Consider the following 20,602-nt stretch of genomic DNA (forward strand, 5'->3'; position numbering starts at 1 on the left):
AATTTGAAATAGGTTTTTTAAATATTTTATTCCTTTTAAATATTTTTCCAATTTTTTTACAGCTATTATAAATTGCAGCTTTGCATTACAAATTGTAGAGATATTGGAATGATTTGAAGTAAGAATTGACATCTTCAACTTTTTCTTGTTATTTTATAATATAAAAAATTAATTGTAAAATATTGGATTTGAAAATGATTAATTATTCAATTTCAATATGATACTATTTTTACAAAAGTATGCATAACAAAATTTAATAATACTATAATATGATAATTTCTTCATAATTCATCTCTGTATAAGAAAGAATGAAGGATATTACGTTTTTCTTCCATTGTGCGTTTCTTTTCATTTGATAATTTCCCTTTTAATATGCCTTCTATTCTTGTTTGTTCTGTTTGAACAAAAACATCTCCTTTTTCTAATATTTTTTCCATAGTTTTAACGTAAACTTTTGCCGCAGCGCGTTGTGTTTCGGGTAATGTTTCTTCAAAGACTTTAGCTTTGTTTAATATTTCCTACGAAAAATATAAAAAAAATAATTATAACTTATAAACTGTTATTTATGTGTGTGTACATATATATATTTACATATATATAGACACGTACATAAATATACATTATATATATATATAATATAATATTACCTTTCTTTCCGAATCTCCGCTAGTCCTAAATTCTTCAGCAAGTCGATCAAGTTGTTCCACACAACCGGGTAAACCAAGATATATTCCAGACTTTGTTTTAACAAATCGTTTTATATTATCCGCGGTAAAATCAGTTTCTTTTTCTGCAACGAACTGAATAGGATCTGTTTTTCCTTGAAGAAATAGAAGAATAGCGGGAAAAGCTTCGGACTTTATTTTATATCGAGTAGCAAGATCAGAATTGTCTTTATTGCCATAATCTTTCACTCTCACTTCACCTACTAACAAATCATGAGAATCTTTTGTTGCGGCGGCTATTTGCGCATATTGTTCATGTTTTTCTCCATATGGAAATGCTACATCAAATTTAACAATTGCAGCTTTGAATTTCGGTACCACCTATATTATGAACATTATATTATGAACAATACAACATTATTATGAACAATATTATTAGATATTTATACAATAACTTGCTATAATAAATATTTAAATCAATAATACATTTATAACAAGCGAATGTTTTTTATTAATCAAAATAATAATACTTATTATTCGTTTTGTATTAAAAAAAAAAACATAATATGTATAAATATAATATTTTCATACGTATTAATATATATAATTTCTATTATATAAATTTCTATATTTTACATATATATATTAGATATGTATATGACGTAACTAAGCGTCTTATAACCATAGCAACAAATTATCTAATCAACAAGATAAAAAGAACAAAGAAACTTAAAAAAATAACTGATTTTTGTTTATTTTCAAATAATTACTTTTTAAGCCTATTAATTCAAGAATTAAAATTTTTTTTTTTTTTATCATTTTTGATGTATTCATAAAATACCTTGTCAAAGGAATAAGAATCCAGAGAAACGCATCCTTTGCAGTCTTCAGCAGCCGCAATTCCAATAACAAGAAATATTACAATTGATGAGAGCATGTTATAACTGGCAGGAAACTATCAATAACTTTTTAGATGCTTCTTATCATTCAAGAAACGATAACTTAGTAAAAACAATTCTTTTATAGCGATGTGCGCTACGTATTAACCAACTTCTTGATTATCGCACGTTTTCATAAAGTTGGCAACCGGTCATATATAAATGTAACTAAAAGAAGAGAAATGTAAAAAGAGCCGAATAGTTATATTGAACTTCTTCTTCTAGTTACTGCTTGAAAATAACCTCAAATGTTACAGTACAATGTGCTTGATTAAATACAGGTGAAGCAAATGCGGCGCTTAGCGTTGACGAATCAGAAAAGGACACGAAATCGTACGTTACAGGACGGTATATACTTACTTTCCTAAGTATTATTTGCTTATTTAGATGTTTAATTACAAATATCATCTTGTAATAATCTATATTTAGAAAATACTTTAAAGCTTCTTTTTTATATTTTAGAAAAAATATATAATATTTGCTTCCTCTTATAGATATTTATTAATTAATAAAATTTAAAAATATTTAATTTTTTTTATTTTTAATATAAATCATTTTATAACATTTTTTAAAACATATTTATTTTAACATTGAAAAGAATGCTTTATATTATCAGAGAAAATAACATAAGTTGAATCAGTTTGTTTATGATAGAATTCTACAATTGTTACAATATGAATATATCAAAGATAATTAAATACTTTTAATAAAATTTTAAGTATTATAATTATTTTATATCATTGATTGATTTCTGAAATTCAAAATAATGAAATGAATATCTTAATTTTAAATCATTAAAATTATGAAAAAGCAAATAATGAATGAACGAAAAATGTAAAAACATATGAAAAAAAAATAAATAAAAAATTAATTAGTATAATTATACATTTTTAAAGGAATGCATAATTATTAAAAATTTATTGAGAAAAATTAGTAATACAATATAAAAAATATTTTTAATTATATTCAATTTTAATGTTCAAAATCAATATAAAAAGAGGAAAAAGATAAAAACGAAAATATTTCAGTACAAATTTGTTATCAAAAAATCAAAAAATATTTCTATTTTTGTAAAATATAATTGTAATGTATACCATAATGTATAAAAAGCTCAAACAATATACATATATTTGACCTCTTTCTATTCAATTCAAACAAAATCATAGTACGCAATCGATTTGAGATCAAATTACTCAATGAGTAAGATATGTTTGTGTATTTATGTTGCAAATGAGAAGAATATGTACAAAATTGAAGTGCAATGATTTAAAAACATGGATAATGAATATTTAAAAAATTTTTTTTAAATTGGCATTTAATCGATTATAAAATCATAGTTGAGCGAAGGATAAACTGTATGGGGTGCAAAGATAGAGCGGGTAAGAGAGGGTGTTAGTTACTAGAAAACAGGTATCCGCCGTAGGCGTCGTACGTTCATTGATAAGCGTATAACGCCCCGTACCTTAGACTCATGACGTCACTTAATCGCAAGGACGCCTGCGCTTCTGTCAGGGCCGTGCCTATCAGGAGGTTCTTGCTCTCATATTTTTTTCTATTGGATACCAACTACGTAAGTCAGTTCTTAATGTCATTATTGATATTTAAATATGTATATCGATAACTTCATATTTCGCACATTGCAATTTATTGTACAATACTATAAGTTATAAATATATAATAATATGAAATAATGTTTTATAAAATATATATCGTGTGAATTTAATAAGACTAATATGATTACTTTGTATGTTATATAAATACAATGGCTTTCGAGAAGAATTTTTTTCTAATGTTAAGAGTTTTATATTGAATTCCAAAAATAAAAAAGAAAAGAAAAAAATGAAAAAAATTTTAATAATTAATAAATTTAAAATTTTACAAAACTTGATTTTTTTTTTATCTTTTTTTTCCATTTATTCTGAATGATATTTATGCCCACGCTAAATGATGTTTATGCCATTCAAAAATAAAATAAAATGAAAGACAAATATACGAAATGACGAATAAAAAGAGAAAATAGATTTAACACAGAGACAGAAGAATATAGTGAATATAAGCATATTACATATATAGGTAAGTGGAAAGAGAGGATGGATAAATAGAGGAGAGGAAGGAGTAACAAGGAGAGTGTATAAGAAGAGAAAAAGAAAGAGTAAGAAAGATAGTTGAAAGAATAAAGAGAGAGAGAAAGATCGGTGAATTGTCTTACGTGTATTGATTGGTCTTTTATAAAAGCTACATCCCCATGTAGCTATGAGATAAACCCTTCTATAAAGTCACTAGACTTTCAAGGTGTATGTATTAATTTTCGAGCTAGCCGTAATACGCCATATTTAATTTTCCCTGATTAAAACTATATTTTTCGAAATTGTATTCAGAAAATCATCAATATTATTAATTAAGTTAATATCATCACAGAAGTATCTTTATTTTTTTTTTTTTTTTTTTAAAAAGACGAAAAGGAAACTGTAGGTTAAGGTGCTATATCAAAGTAAAAATGACGTAGGCGATCGTTCGTGATCCCTAGCTTTGAAGGGGTTCTATATCGGTATCGATCGTAAAGTGACCCATATCTGGTGGTGACGGGAGTTCCTACCCCTGGCTGCTTTTCCAGTGACAGCACCCCTACCTCCTCTCTCTCTCTTTCTCTCTTTTTCCCGGTCCTCTATCCCCTCTAAGTAACTATACTCCCGCCAGACCCGTGTCTACCCCCACTCGTTGCCCCTTTCTCCGGTGGGCGAGCGAATATACCTCCTCCCCCGTTTTCCAGCAGCCCTGCCGCCTGCCTTCCACGGCCGAGCAGATCTTGGAGCTTGTACGGGATGATAGCCGAGTGAAAAAGCTCGCGAGTCCCGTGAAGTTCGCTCATCAGCAGCAGCAGCCCTGGCCTGCCACAATCCCTTCGACTCGGTTATCGTAAGTGTCGTGCATCTCGTGAAAGAAACGAAAGCAAGCATCATGAACAGCCAGTACGAGAGTTTATATAAGATTGAATGGAAGAGAGAAAAAGAAAGAAAATAGAAGTTTGTTAGTTTTGATTGAAAAGTAAGAAAATGAGAGAGAGTGAGAAAGAGAAAGAAAGGGAGATAGAAATAGAGAAAGAGCGAGAGAAGAGAGAGAGAGAGAGAGAGAGAGAGTGGAAGAGAATGGAAGAGTACTTGCGCGTATGTGTTTTTGCTTAAAGAAAAATCAGAGAAATTCGTTACGATAATATATAAGTGCTTAAGTGCAAATATATATATATATATATAAGAGTGAAGAAAAAAAAAGAGATTTTCATGAGATTTCATGAGATTCATGTGATTAAAAAAAAAAAAAAAAAAGATTTCACATTCGAATTTTATACGAATTGCCGAAAAAAAAAGAATAGAATATTCACACGGTATCGTTGCAACTTACAGAAAAATAAATACATACGTGTTTCGTATTATAATATAAAATAAGTAAGGAAATGAAGGAATGTTAAAAACGTGGCCTAGTGAGGAAAATAACGTAAGAAACGAAGTGTCAGTGAGGAAACAGAGACAACGGTGGTGACCGGTTGTCATTGGTATAATGACATATCGTAAAAAAACATATTCTGTTAGTTGTGTCGACGTATATAGCTCGTGTTACTCGTGGTGATGGCAATAGGCAGTTCATAGTGCTAGTGGATATATTACGTATTGCCGTGCAGTGATGTCCCGTGCGCACCGGGTGTATATGTATACTACGTACCATTGGTAGTGAGATCAATAAGCAGTGCCGTGCCACTCGACCCGTACTCATAGACAGAAACTCATTCTGAATCTCTCCTTCCTTCTGTTTAACTACCGCCCCCAACTCTTCCTTTTCCAGCGACCAAATGTCGAGAGGTCACTTTCATTTGTTTCCCTTTTGAAATTTTTATCATGTCTCAAGCAGCTTAAAACAAGTGTCTTTCCTTTGAAAGGCCAAGTCATTGGTCCGCTCTTTCGATATATTCTTATACGTGATTATCTATTCTTCTCTATCCTGTTTCTATTTTTCTCTAATCGATTTTCAAATTAACTCACTAACTCTTATTTTCATCGTGTTGCATTTTTAAACATTATTCTTCTTTTATTTCAATGAATTAAGTTTTATTGCCTTTTTGCTGCTAACTTCTGCGCTTTAGCTTTATCGTTTCTATTGGACTTGCGTATCATGAGCAAGTTGAAACATATTTCTTGCCAGATAAAGTATATATTCGTTTCTAAAATGATGATTTCCTCATACCTGAAAATTAATAAATATTTTTCAAATTAATATTTGTGCTTATCGTATATATCATTTCATTAAATTGGTATAATAAATTCTTCGAATTTCTAAAGATAATTAATTACATTAAATAATATTATGTACACGAATTAAAAGATATAAAATAAAAGGAAGAAGAATTTATTGAATAATACTTATGTATATTATAACTAGATATCGGTTGCTACATCTTACAGTTTTAATATTTGCGTTCGACTTTTTCTGGATTAAGATGTCCCTTCTGACTGTGATTGAATTATTCGAACGTAGAACCGGTAAAATTGAGCTGTTGTTATCATAATGAAATTAAATAAATTTCTTAACTTCCGCTATCAAAAACAAGATGAATTGTTTTGAAAGATGATACATATTTGCAGATTATTTATAGATTACTCGAAGAATAGAAACACTTTTTTTTTTTGTAACATGTATTTATTATCTCGCAATCTCGAATAAAGCATATGGATATTATTATTAGAATTGATTCAAAAAATAAATTTAATAAGATTTGATTAAAATTGAATATATTGCAAGATGATATAAAAACAGATTAAAATAATTGAAAATATTATATATTTCGTTAAATTCTATCGATAAATGATTTTAAATCTCCTTTTACTTTTGAATTTTCTCTACGAATATTTTATTTTCATATTTCACTTTTATTACATTAATTTACATTTAAAATTTATTCATCGTATTATTCGCATTTCTTTTCTAATTATAATTTAACTTTGTTACTTTATCAATAAAATCTAACCTTTAATTTAACTTTAACATATTTTTCAAAATTGATGCAAGAAAAAATCTATTTAATCTAATTATTTAAACAGATGAACGAGACAAGAATGAGTGTTTATTTTTTTTTATCTTTAAAAATTAAGAATAACTCATATTCTATAATATTTACCTCAAAAAAGATTTTTTTCTTCGAGAATTTTTTACATTCATTCATAATGCGACATACGTCAAACTTAAATTTAACACATAACTTGTTGTAATGCTCTTGAACTTATTACGTTCGAACGTAATAACAAAGGCCGATATTCGATCGTATCAGATATATTTTGATCAAAACATTCCGAAGAACCTGTTGCCAATAATCTCGTTGATTGAATTTCTCCCATTTAGAGGCAGGGTTATCTGTAATTCGTTATTGAGTTCGCCCGGTTACGGTTTATGTGCGTCGAACGTTTTTAAACCAATAGAACGTGCAATCACGATAATTATAATGGAGAACGCGCACGTGTGTCATTGTCGGCGAAATCGTTGCAACGTTGCCATGATTTTTATAGAGCGCGGCGAATGTTGGCATGTTGATTCTTGTTTCCGTTTAATCCTCTATATATCAACCAATAAATATATATTATCGATTAATCAATTATTCAATATAGAAAAGAGAAATATTCTATAGGATTGTAGAAATATACTGTAGTAGCCGTTGTTTTTACGGTATACAGAGGGTTGAATGCGAAAAGTATCTTTTTTCACGGTTGTACGTGCAAGAAGAGTAACCGGCTGTTTTCAGTCGATTCACATACCTAAGGGGGCTGAGGGTATCGTGGGGGCGCAATGAAAAAAGAATTCCTTTTCGCATCCAGAGAATTGAATACGCCTAATCGTGGGATCGTCGTGTGCAGCCTGGCAGGCCCCGCAAAAGCCGCCAATTAATTAAGATAGCTCCTAGATACACGGTAGATCGATAGGGACTGGCCGTGATAAAGACGGGCGAGGGTTTCAGACTTCAGGGATGTTGCAGTGCTGTGGTGTTGGAGGTGGCGCTTCCACGGCACCTCAGGCTCCGCAGCTGCAGGATACCGGATCTGCTGTCGGGATTACCACCTCCACGAAAACCACCATCATGCAGGACGCAGTTCTTGAATCTATTCTCGAGGTGAGTCTCGCCAATTTTTCAAATTTTCAAATTATTTATACTTCATCTCCTCTCTACCCCTTCTCTTGAAGTCACTATCTTAGGGACTTGATGTGTTAATTTTTTTTTTTTTTTTTTTTCAGTTANGTTAATTTTTTTTTTTTTTTTTTTCAGTTAAAGTTTCTTTTGTTTATATAACGATCGAACAGAAACAGTAGACAATTTTGGATTGAAAATTTAAGGAAAATTTAAAACTTTTTTTTTCTTTCACTCGACAAAACAAAAATTTTCATTTTTGTGCAACAACAAGATAAATAATTACGTATGGAAATATGTAATGGGCACGTAATGATCATATGTGAAAATGTGTGACGAGATTAAGATCATTTTCGAGGATCGACGAGAAGCGGTTTATCAACGAGGTGTTCGTCAGCCATTAAATATTGATGTTCTAAGCGAATTTTGAACGGAGCGGAGCGGAAAAATTCGTTTTAATTAAAAAAAAAAGATAACCTGTAAGAGAAATTTTAGCAATATTGCTCTCCTCTCGTTTTGCGGTTCGACCAATTTTTTAACTATTAGACGATTTTCGGGGAACAAACAAGTTTGTGTCGAGTAAGTTCGGTTGGTAACCTTCCTTCGAGGCATTCAGAATACAAAGGCTTCTTTCATTATTAATATCGAGCGGGTGATTCTCGTCGTGGATCATACTCCCGTCCAGGCGTCCCTTCCGGTTATTAAAGGTGGTTTCCTATCCTCACCCACAAATATTAAACGTAACTTGACGGTCATATTTTTTACATTTTTTTTGATCCATATCGCGAGAAAAATGACGCAAACTAATATCGATAGTTGATACTATAGTGTTCCTTTTTTCCTTCATACACGATTAATAATCATTTATATATTCTTTTCATTATTTCGCGATTGATGATTTATTGGAGAGTAATAATTATTTTCTTTCTAAAAGAAGATTAAATTTTTAAAAAATAAAGAAAAAGAAAGGAAAAAGATATATTTTTTTTAAGATGATCCGATAAATCTGATCTTTTCAGCAAATGCGTGAAACAGAAGCTCGAAAAGCGGATTTGGAGCGTCAACATGCAGAAGCACAGAATCAATTACGCGAAAAGATAGCAGGACGATATCAAGGACCGGAATCGGTTGAAGCGCTACAGTCGAAAATAAGGGAGCTCGAAAAGAAGACAGAGTTACAGATGGTCAGACACGAAGAATTATCATTGGAATTAACAAGTCTTAGACGCGCGCGAAGCAGAGGGCCTATGGTTACTCATTCGGTTCCAACTACTTGGCCTCCGGCTGGTTCTGAAATCGATAGAATAATAGCAAAGATAGAACAGGATAACAAGTACGTTCCGTGATCTGTTCGACTTTTGAATTAATTTCTTTTTTTAAATTATTTTGATTATCTATTATCCACAAATAGTGCAAACAGAATGATACACGATTTGGATCATACAAGAGGAACCATTACCACGCAACAACCCTCGGTCACACAGGGTATTTTGCGATCCAGCTCTGAAAATCTTCCTAATCTCGGTCAACATCAACATCCACCTCATCCACATGCTCTGAGCCTAGGAATGCCAACGCAGATGAGTCATGTATGTAAATAATTTTTCTTTATTATCTCTCTCTCTCTCTCTTTTCATCTCTTCTTTCTTTAAATGAAAGTGATTTGGAATCTTTGAAACAGTACGCAGGTTCACCTATGCCCTTAACGCCAATGATGCCTGGTTGTCCACCATTGACTCCAAATGGGCCGCCTTATTACAGCGAACCAATACCTCCAGCGCCATCGCTCTCGACCAGCCAATCGCAACCAGTTTTCCAACAAAAGCTTCAACAGTATCAGCAACCTCAATTGAGCCACACCGAGTTACAGAGCACGCATTCCCAAAGTGTTCTGCAAACACAACAGAAGCAACAACAAACGCACACCCATTACACGAGCAATCAGTATCAGGAGAGTTATCCGCATACGCAAACCTATCAGCAGCCGCTCCAACAGCAACAACAGCCGCAACATCCGGCCTCTACTACGTACCTGACATCATCTAGCCAAAGCATAATACCTCATTATTCGCAGCCTACACAAACCGGCCAAAGTTTTCAATTGAATGGAAGTCAACAGGTATGGATGAGGTTATTTATTATTAGATTATTCGTCAAATCAAATCTTTCTTATCAGTTTGTATATATTTTATATTATTCGTGAAATTAATATCGATCTGTGTATGTGTGTGTATGTGTATATATACAGGCAACGACGTATCCAAGTTTATCCATTACATCGCATCCGAATGGAACTTATAGTACGGGAGCGGGTGGCAGCTTCAGTACCCAACTATCGCATCACAACTTTTCCGTTCCACAGACGAGTATCCCGCAAACCACGTTGTCCTCGTTACCACCTTATTCGACGACCAGCTTTCATTCCACTTTGGGCGCGCTTACCAATGTACCGCAATCCGCTCTTCCCTTCTCGAGTGTACAGAGCAGTTTCGTTACCAGCGGATCGACCTACTCTACCGTCGGGACCAATGCTTTTGGCACATCAGGCGTGTCTTCAGGTATCAAATTCTTTTTTTTTTTTTTGTTCCCTTGGAAACAATTTTCTTCACACATATATTTCTTCGTTATTTTATTTATTTTTTTTTTTCTAAAAATCTATATCTAAAATCTTTCTTTTTTTTATTTTAGGAACCACATCGACAGGCTTGTTACAAGCGATAAGCGATCCCCTTCAAGCGATGCAACAACTTTCAGCGCAATCTCAAGCTAATCAACTTCAGCAGCAAGCCATTATTCAACAGATCCAACAAAGTTTACGTGCCAGTTCGCCGACAGCGCCCTCTACGACGGGCCATCACTTCCTTGGCTCAAGGCAGATGCCAAAGATACCTAGTAGTATACTTTCCAATCCCTTAGATCGACTGACCAATGACAATATGGTGGCCGAGGGCCAAGTGGATATGCTGGATATACCCGGCAAAGGACGGTGCTACGTCTATATTGCTCGTTTCACTTACGAGCCGTTTCAGCATTCCCCAAACGAGAATCCTGAAGCAGAATTGCCTGTTCAAGGTGGTGATTATTTACTTGTGTGGGGACAACCGGACGAAGATGGTTTCCTAGATGCGGAAACTCTTGACGGTAGACGCGGTCTTGTTCCAGCTAATTTTGTTCAAAAATTGATCGGTGACGATTTATTAGAATTCCATCAAGCTGTTCTTGGCCTCAGGGACGTCGATGATTCAGCTTCGACTAACATTCCCCAAGTGAGCAATGTAAGATTATTAGGATAAATTTTATTACGCCTCTTGTACAGAGACATGGCTAATTATTTTTTTTTTTTTTNTTTTTTTTTTTTTCTTTCAGTGTTATCTACAGGATATTGATTTAGAGTTAGCGGCTCTAGAGGAAGGTAATCGAAATCGACAAGCCGAATTATCTGCATACGCGGAGCTCGATAATATTGCGGAGGAGGACGAACAAGAGCCACCAGGTTAGTACGTTTTCGTTTTATATGTTTGATTTTTTTTCATTTTCAAGCATGTAGATCGTGATAAAGTAGTAGATGTAGTATGTTTATAATTGTAAACAGCGTGAAAATTACGATATGTGATTTATTCTTTTTAATGAATATATATATAGTCGCATCGTATTTAGAATGGTAGAATATTTATTTAATGTTTGCTTCACGAATTCGAAATGTTAAATATAATTTAAAGTTAATTTTAAGTTAATTTAATTGTTTAAACGAATTTGTAAAAAAAATCCATGCTTGATAAGTATTTATACAACGAAACTTTTATTACCCTCTAATAATTAGCGATTTGTAATTGTGAAAATTAATTATGTTCATATCAATATTTTCTATTTTATGATGACATTGTAGTATTAAGTTTTTTTGTTTCAACATATCTTCGTGCAGCTCTTCCAAGTACATAGAATGCTTCTTCTCAATAACCCCTTCTTACGTGATTCAACAAGGTATATGTATTGTATATTATATACACATATGTATGCAATATTTTCTATGTTTCTATGCTCCTCGAGATAAGACAAATTTAATTAATTGTCTTGTAGAATACATAATTTTTATTACGTTATTAATTATAATTTTTATTATTAATTAATCTTTGCTGTTCAATAATGCCGTTTGAAAGTAGAACATATGCATGTTATTGCTGTTTTTGTAGAGATTAAAAAAAATGGTCTCTTCTCTCTGTTTGAGAGTTAAGGTAAATATTCTAATTTCTTGATGAAAGACGTAAACGGAATCTTGCACTGTGTTGAGTATTGGATGGACTTAGGCTGGATGGACTTAGAGAATTAGATAGTGAAAGATTTTTAGCTACAGTTAGGCTTGTCTTGTCTTTTTTTCCTGAAGAAGTCTACCTGTTTTCGGACCTAGTTCCGGCGCCACAGCACCTCACTCTCGAGCGGCAGTTGAACAAGAGCGTTTTAATCGGTTGGACGGCGCCAGAAAATACTCATCAATTGGAGTCGTATCACGTCTACGTGGATGGAGTGTTGAAGGTTACTGTCAAAGCAACGGAGAGAACCAGAGCGTTGGTCGAAGGAGTTGATTCTACTAGGGTTCGTAAAAAAAAAATAAATTGTTATTTTTTAAAGTGATATATTTGTTTGTGATATTAGCTATATAGATAGACAGAGAAATATAATTTTTTATAATAGAACGGAAAATGTTTTATGTCAATTTGTAGTCGTATCAGTTTCACGAAAGAAGAAAGTGCGAGATTTATATAACGATGTACATAATTGAACGTAAAAGTTTGTCAGATTATTTGATTTCATTTAATTAATAATATAGCCACACAGAATAAGCGTACGTTCAGTGACACACTCAAGAAGAACATCTCGTGATGCCGCTTGTACTATGGTAATTGGTAAAGATGTCGCTTTGGGTCCAACTGCTGTCAAAGCATCGAATGTAACCGCCACTAGTGCAGTCATATCTTGGATGCCGAGCAATAGCAATCATCAACACGTGGTTTGTGTGAATAACGTGGAGGTTAGGACGGTGAAGCCTGGTGTTTATAGACACACGATTACCGGTTTAGCACCCTCGACAATCTATAGGGTAACCGTGAAAGCAAAGAATCTGAGGGCGACGCATTTCGAGGACCAAAATACTCAAGCGGCAAACAATTTAGCCTGTCATGTCCATTTCAAAACATTACCCAAAGGATTACCTGATCCTCCGGTCGATATCCAGGTTAACAATTGTTTTGATATTTTTTTCTATATTACAATCGATATCACATTCGATAAATAATTATACATTATATTTGCGATAGGTGGAGGCTGGACCGCAGGACGGCACTTTGCTAGTGACCTGGCAGCCTGTTGCCCTAAACGGTTCGGCCGTCACCGGTTACGCGGTATATGCCGATGGAAAGAAAGTCACCGACGTAGACAGCCCCACCGGTGACCATGCTTTGGTGGATATACACAAACTTATGGGTTTGAATCCGAAACACATCACGGTCAGGACAAAAAGCAGGGAAAGTCAATCGGGCGATAGTTGTGCTACCGCTATTCCTTGTAGCGTTCTTCGTGGTGGAACCGCGACTCATTTGCAACATGCATCTACGCACATGCAAGATCAAGGACAACCGCAACCCACCGCTACTGGACAACCAGATGATCCGAATAGGCATCGTTTAGGAGGTGTAGGTCAAAGATATCCATCGACTCCTGTACCTTCTCATATAAGAAGACATGGAGGCACTAGGGTTGACGCTCATGGCCAAGTTATTATTGAGACTGATGAAAACTTATCTGATAAAGAAATTTATCCTGGACAAAGCATGTCCCAGATGGGTAAGGATTCTTATTATAAAATTTGATTTCTTATATTTAGATTATTGAAGTTAGATTATTCAAGTTCTATTGAAAGTTTTAAAATTTTGCATTATTATTTAGGAGTTCCAGAAATCACTAAAGATTCGGCAAGCGAAGCGAATTACAGTGAGGAAGATGATCCGTCACGTAGAGGTAGAGGTATGCCGCTTCATCATAACCAACATCGATATGGACCCCAAATAGGGCAACAAGGGCTTCCTGGGACGCATCGACCAGGACGAATGGGTGGTCCTGCTGGTAGACCTCAAGATTCTTATTATGATCAACCAGGTTCGTATTTCAAATATTTGTCTATCGTAATTTATTCATATTCCACTTATTTTGCGGGATAGGAAGTCAAAGAGGTAGGGCTTCTAGCTACCGTGGAGGACGAGGAATGCAAGCTCAAGGTGGTGCGGGCCATTCGTCAAGTAGCGCTCAACAAATGAACAAAAGAACACGTTGGTTTATTGCCCTATTTGATTATGATCCAAAAAGAATGTCACCTAATCCGGACGCTTGTGAAGAAGAATTGCCCTTCTCTGAGGGTGATACTATTAAGGTCTTTATTAAAAGTTATTTCAATTTTTCGTTATGAAATATTAACATATAAATATAATATGTAAATTATTTTGATAGGTGTATGGCGAAAAAGACGCGGATGGATTTTATTGGGGAGAATGTCACGGTAGACGAGGGTATGTTCCTTATAATATGGTTGAAGAAATTAAAGATCAAAATCAGCCTGGACAAGGACAGCTAGGAAGGAGAGGAAGATGGGGAGACATTTATGCTAGTATGCCTGTGAAGAAAATGATAGCACTCTATGACTATGATCCTCATGAATTATCTCCTAATGTCGATTCCGTAAGTTTTGTTTTTAACAAATAGATATTTTTTATAGTTTTATTAATAATAATTTGAAAATTTAATTTATTTACACATTTTAATATATTTCAATTCTGTAGCAAGTGGAATTGGCATTCCAAACTGGAAATGAAATCTATGTCTATGGTGACCTAGACGATGATGGATTCTATATGGGTGAATTAAATGGAGTGCGTGGTTTAGTTCCAAGCAACTTCCTTACTGAAGCTCCTGATCAACCGCCACAAGGACAACTTCCTCCAGGAAATAGGAGACCACCAGGACAAAGTCAAGGGCCAGGAGTCAGAGGACCACCTCCTCCGCCTCGAGAACCACCTTCTACTGGTCATCGACGAGGCAAAGGTAAAAGTTTCTAATTGATTATTTTTTTTATCGCTATATTATTCACTACGATGTCGCGAATTATGATATAAATAGCTCCTCAAGCCAAGTATACGAAGTAAAAATAAAATTTTTATATATTTTTTAATATTTTTCAACTTTCTGAAGAGAGAAAAGAAGCTAAATTTGAAATGACAGAATAAGCGAGCAGCAGAAACTAAAACGCAGTGATAAGCAGGATCGAAACTGAGAAAGATTTCTATGAAGATAAAAAGCACTGGCTCGAGGAGTTGCAATAAATTCACACTGGTGCCATATATTCAACGAATGTGAATTAATCTGCTTGAATATCTGAACGATGACGAGTACTATAATATTGCTTTTAAAATGGAAGAAAAGAAGAAGGAAAGAAAATCTGGAAAATAATTGGACGTCAGTGTGAATAGAAAAAAAAAAGAAAGAAAAAAAAACATACAAACAGCAAGCAACACAAGACACGAAATTAGATGTGCCAGACGACAGACAGAAGGGTCACACAAGTTTATGATTGATCGATCTTGCAAAGCCGAATCGTCATTGATCAGAATTTATTACTATTTTTAGGGATATATCTTGCAAATTTATTGAGAAATTGCAATACAGGGTAAAGCAACGTATCAACTATTTCTATAAGGCATTCTAGTAAGTCATCAGGTGCATTTATTCTTCAGAGAATTATTTTAAGATAGTATTTCAATAATACACACAAGATTATAGGAACTCGTACTAATTTATCGCAATATAAAGTCCGATAACGAGATTAATGTGTTCGCGCAATGTGTGAAAACTACATTTTGTATCTGCAAATCTTTTTAGGAACACGTGTATTGCCATATGCAAAATAATTTTCTATATCTCTATCTATCTATTTATCTATCTATCTATCTATCTATCTATCTATCTATCTATCTATCTATCTATCTATCTATCAATCTATCAATCTATCTATCTATCTATCAGTCTATCTATCTATCTATCAATCTATCTATCTATCTATCTATCTATCTATCTATCTATCTATCTATCTATCTATCTATCTCTATCTATCTATTTATCTATCATTCTATTTATCTATTTATCTATCTCTCTATCTATCTATCTATATATCTATCTATCTATCTATCTATTTATCTACCTATCTATCTATCTAAATATCTATCTACTTATACATATATGTATACATATATGTGTATATATATATATATATATATATATATATACATATAAACGCACATATTTATATATAGTATATATATGTATATATACGATAAAACACTAAGCTGCTTTCAGTGTTTTCTATTAAATACAAATGCATACATATACATATATACATATTCATTCATACATATATATGTATGTATGAAATATTTACATATGTATTATATTCGTATCTTTTGTTCCGAGCACTTTACAGCTCCGTTACTTTTTTACATGCCTATCTTTTTCCTACGATATATATATATATATATATATATATATATATATATACGTATTATATTTACGCTATATACATATATATATACATATATAATATATATGCATGTGTATATGAAATATATATGTATATATATATATATACATGTATATAACTATTGCGTGTATTTTATATATAATGACATAATATGTTTCTGTGTGCCTGAACTGGTCGATGGTCGTCGTATCACATGATTGTCGTTCGTGTCGTGTTGTCATGCTGGCCATTTAGACATTTAAACAATCTTTTTTTCGATAACTCGTTTTGGATTATTAATACGATATATTTTATCAGATTTCGTGTCTTAAAGTATAAAGTCGCGAGAAAAATTTAATATACGCAAATTCAGATTTTGCCAAGTAATTCAAAATTTTTCGTTTTTTCTATATTGAAAGAAAAATGTTATTTAAAAAAGAATGAAAATATACAAAAAAAAAAAAAAATGCGAAAACATATTTTATATGATATTTCATATAAATCATTTCATAATATGATATTTCATACATAATAGAGAAAAGAGAATGTGAAAGGAAGAAAAAAGTAGTTCCAAAATTTAAAAAATTTTAAAATAAATTTTTAAATAAAAAAATATTACTTGGCATGATCGACAGCGTGTCTAAATGTCCATTTAGAAGATATAAATGTGCCATGAATGACAACACGGTCTTGTTCTCTTCTCTGTTGCTAGATGCCTGCATTGTGCCTGTGTCTGTCCCTGTCTGTCACTTAGACTCTAGACAACAACAACAACAACAACAACAACCATCACTAATGAACAACCAACAACATCAACTCCAACATCAACAAAACAATCCACCGCATCTAGCGTACCAACAAGCGAATCACCACAGCTACACGACTGTAACCACGTCCAATCAACATGGGCCCACACCTATGGGTGCCCATCAACAAGGTCCCGTACCACCCCACCTTCAACAACAGGTGAGTTCACTGCTCTATCCAGAAGTTTTCACTTTCGCTTTTCGCCATGCTTTTTATCTTCTTGTCGCAAATCTTTCAAAATGTCCGAACTTCTTTTGCTCCTTTGTTTCAATTCACTGTTACGCTTTTGTTTCCACTTATTCTTTTTAGTTTTTATATTATTTTTCTTTTATAAATGAAAAGAAAAAACCCAAAGAGTCCAATGGCTTTAACAATTTAAGGATTAAAAAAATGTTCGATGATTCAGGTATGTTCTTAATGACAATTACTTAACAATTCTAGAGGATTGATTAATGATACTGACGATATTCAATATTTTTTAACACAAATGTTTAATATTTATGATAAGTGCATATATTGTTAGAAGATTACTTAAAATTTATATACATATTTACATATACAATTGATGAGTCTTTTTTCAATTAATAGATATGTATGATGCTTTTCAAGAAATATTGACACGCTTCTAACAGTAATTTTAGTAAATAAAAATTTTACAATTGCATAAGAAAAAAAAATTGTAAAATTTTCTTTAAAAAAATCACTATTCAAAGAAATGATTTTCATTTCTTTGATTCGCATTTGGTAAATTTTACTAAAAAAATACGATATTTAAATCTTTTAATATTTTTGACTTAATATTAATAAAAATAAATGAATTTTGCATTATAATATTTAAATAATAATGTTTGCGTTAAAAAAATCATAGTATATCGAAGCTTATCATTAAATGCTTTTAATCAATAGACAGTTAAGCATGTATATTAGCGAATACGTAAATTGCACGAATTAAACGTAAATTGCAGTGAATTATGCTTCTTCAGTAATTAAAGATTTCTCGTCTTTCCATTTAACTCTCTTTTTTTCTCTGCTTTAATCATTATTCATTTTCGCTTCCGTTCCGCACAATTCTTTTTAATACATATTCATTTCAATCTCACATTCAGTAAAATTTCAACATTTTACAGGTCAACATCATACAATCAAAAGTAACAATCAATTATTACATTATTAAGTGAATCGCTACCAAAATCTTATTTAATCATATATATAGAATTCTTATATTTTTGTCTCTTCATTTAGGTAACAATGTATCAACATATCAGTACAAATGCATTATTTATCATAATAATCATAATAGCAATGTAGTAGGAAGAAGCGAGATATCGTTATTAAACAATAAGTGTATGAAAACAATAAATTTTAATGTTCAGTTAAAATAGTACGTTAACGAACAATGTTATCTTTAAAAAAAATCTGTATCTTTAGAATAAAAATTTGTTTAAACCTTTCAGGATATCGGGTACTACTTGAAACAATACTACATTTTAACACATTTGTTGGTCCAGAATGTTTGAGAACGTATACGTTCTCAGATTTAAATTTTTAAAGTTTATTCCATTAATTTGTGTCACTTTAATTTTTAGGGGAAGGGGAGGGGAGGCGTGATCAATCGTGGTAGTAATTTACCAGGAGGTATACAGGGCCTTGGACAACAACAAGATTATCCGCAACAAAATCAACCGTATCAACAACAACAGCAAAATCAACAAAATCAAAGTTATCAACAACCGAATCAAGGATATCAACAACAAAGTGCAGGATTCGGTCCCCAAGGCCAACAATTCCAACAGCAACAGCCTCAACAGCAGCAACAACAACAACAACCGAATCAACCGTATTCCCAACAGAATCAAGCTTCTTCGATGCAAAGTCAGAGTACGAGTAAACCGATGAGAGGAATACCGACAGTGTTGCCAACGCCTCAAGCAAAGGTGCAACCGAATACCACGCAAGGCCAACAACAACAGCAGCAACAGCAGCAAAGTACAGGGCCGAATCTGATGCAAAAGTTCACGGAGATGGCCGGTGCGAGCGCTGGCGGCGATATCCTGTCGAAAGGGAAAGAACTGATTTTCATGAAATTCGGATTAGGCAAGTGAGTGATTACCTTGCCCGTGTCGCCAGCTCCGCTTCTTCTCCATTTCAGCCCTACCATATTGTCGTGAATTCATGCTGAAAGCTCGAAGAATCAAGAAATTTATTCATAAATCAGTATTACGGAGAAATGTTCGCGGAGAACAAGCGAGACGCGCAGGCAGGAACGTACGAATGCGTCTCGTCCGATCAAGTCTTCGCGAATATCCCTGAACAAATACAAATGTGTGCTGCCATTGCTGCTGCTGCTGTTGCTGCTGCTAATAACGATTGTTATTATTCCCCTGCAATCATTGGATCGTTCGATTGAAAAGATCTATTCACCTACGAAGAGACCGATATTTATTAATCTTTCTCGTTGGTGCAACTTCCTATATAGGTATTAGTAAAATAAAAAAAGAAGAATGTTCGCTTGCATTTTGATATCTTTCGCGAAAATTGTTCGAGAAAGTTGTTAACGATTAAAGTTGAACGATTAATTATTCGTATTCTTCAGAGAATATAAGCAGAAATTCTTAAAAATAATGAATAATCCTCGTTGAATTTTTTTAGATTTTTTCTTTTAATTTTTTATTTTCTCGTTTTTTACTTTTATCACATCTACTTTCTCCTTTTTCTTTATAGATTATAGATTATAGATTATTGTTTAATGTCACGTAGTTTAAATGAAATAATGAAATTTTATATCATGATGTAAACATTAAATAAGAAATAAAATCGAATAAAATACAGGGACAGAAATAATCGAATTTTTAGTATATTAATGAGTTCGTTATATAAAAAAATTACTCGTCAATTAGTTTAATGAACTAATTATTCTTATTATAAGTATAGATTAGATTGTTAATATTTTATCTATATGTATATGTAAAAAAGTAGTGAGAATTGAAAACAAAAAGGAAATAGAATTACTTAATTTTATTAATAAGTAATTTATTTAGTTTAAGATTACATTAGTTTAGATTACATTAGATTTTAGAAGCTATTAAAATCTCGCTTTCAAAGAGGCTTTTTTTTTATTATTAGACAATTGATCTTCGCAACAAAATATTTTAGAAAATTAAATATCAAAACGTGACATATATATAACTATTTACAATATCTTATTTTTTATTTATTATCTATTATTTATTTTTTTTTCTTCGTTTTTCTTGCCTCGACATATAATTTTCTCCTTTTAAAATATATAATCAAATTTTATGTTAATATTAGACAAATACGAAGAAAAGAAACGAGTAAAAATGTGATTATAACAATAACTAAATAGAGTAATGCAAGTGGATCATTCGTAAAGAATAAATAGGAAAGTAGCTCCTTGTTATACTTGAACAGGACTTTAAAATAAATAAATCATTGTATAAGACAAAGGTGA

General features: G+C 32.5%; 2 protein-coding genes across 10 annotated transcripts; one reads left to right on the forward strand and one right to left on the reverse strand.

Moving 5' to 3' along the window:
* Positions 1-9: 9 nt before the first annotated feature.
* On the reverse strand, positions 10-1,893 carry LOC122719705 (endoplasmic reticulum resident protein 29). The gene is made up of 4 exons (XM_043945760.1): positions 1,847-1,893; positions 1,507-1,771; positions 648-1,046; positions 10-518 (listed from the first exon to the last, which is right to left on the reverse strand). Exons 2-4 carry the CDS (start codon positions 1,600-1,602, stop codon positions 282-284), a joined length of 732 nt encoding a protein of 243 aa, XP_043801695.1. The 5' UTR covers positions 1,603-1,771; positions 1,847-1,893; the 3' UTR covers positions 10-281.
* Positions 1,765-19,318, forward strand: LOC122719654 (RIMS-binding protein 2). 9 transcript variants are annotated; one of them, XM_043945672.1, is made up of 17 exons: positions 1,765-1,936; positions 7,602-7,754; positions 8,789-9,102; positions 9,181-9,358; positions 9,451-9,888; positions 10,018-10,327; positions 10,458-11,044; positions 11,136-11,262; positions 12,151-12,359; positions 12,595-12,999; positions 13,082-13,607; positions 13,710-13,919; positions 13,982-14,190; positions 14,268-14,495; positions 14,597-14,858; positions 17,039-17,292; positions 18,720-19,318. In XM_043945672.1, the coding sequence occupies exons 2-17, from the start codon at positions 7,611-7,613 to the stop codon at positions 19,233-19,235; spliced, it is 4,917 nt and encodes a 1,638-aa protein (XP_043801607.1). In that variant the 5' UTR covers positions 1,765-1,936; positions 7,602-7,610; the 3' UTR covers positions 19,236-19,318. The 9 variants fall into 9 exon arrangements, with proteins under 9 accessions (XP_043801607.1, XP_043801599.1, XP_043801591.1 ...); XM_043945664.1 differs by lacking the exon at positions 1,765-1,936 and adding an exon at positions 2,626-4,519 and having other exon boundaries at positions 7,548-7,754; XM_043945656.1 differs by lacking the exon at positions 1,765-1,936 and adding an exon at positions 2,626-4,519.
* Positions 19,319-20,602: the final 1,284 nt, after the last annotated feature.

This window comes from Apis laboriosa, unplaced genomic scaffold (assembly GCF_014066325.1).
Source record: "Apis laboriosa isolate Shangri-la unplaced genomic scaffold, ASM1406632v1 scaffold11_cov152, whole genome shotgun sequence".
Lineage (NCBI taxonomy): Eukaryota > Metazoa > Arthropoda > Insecta > Hymenoptera > Apidae > Apis > Apis laboriosa.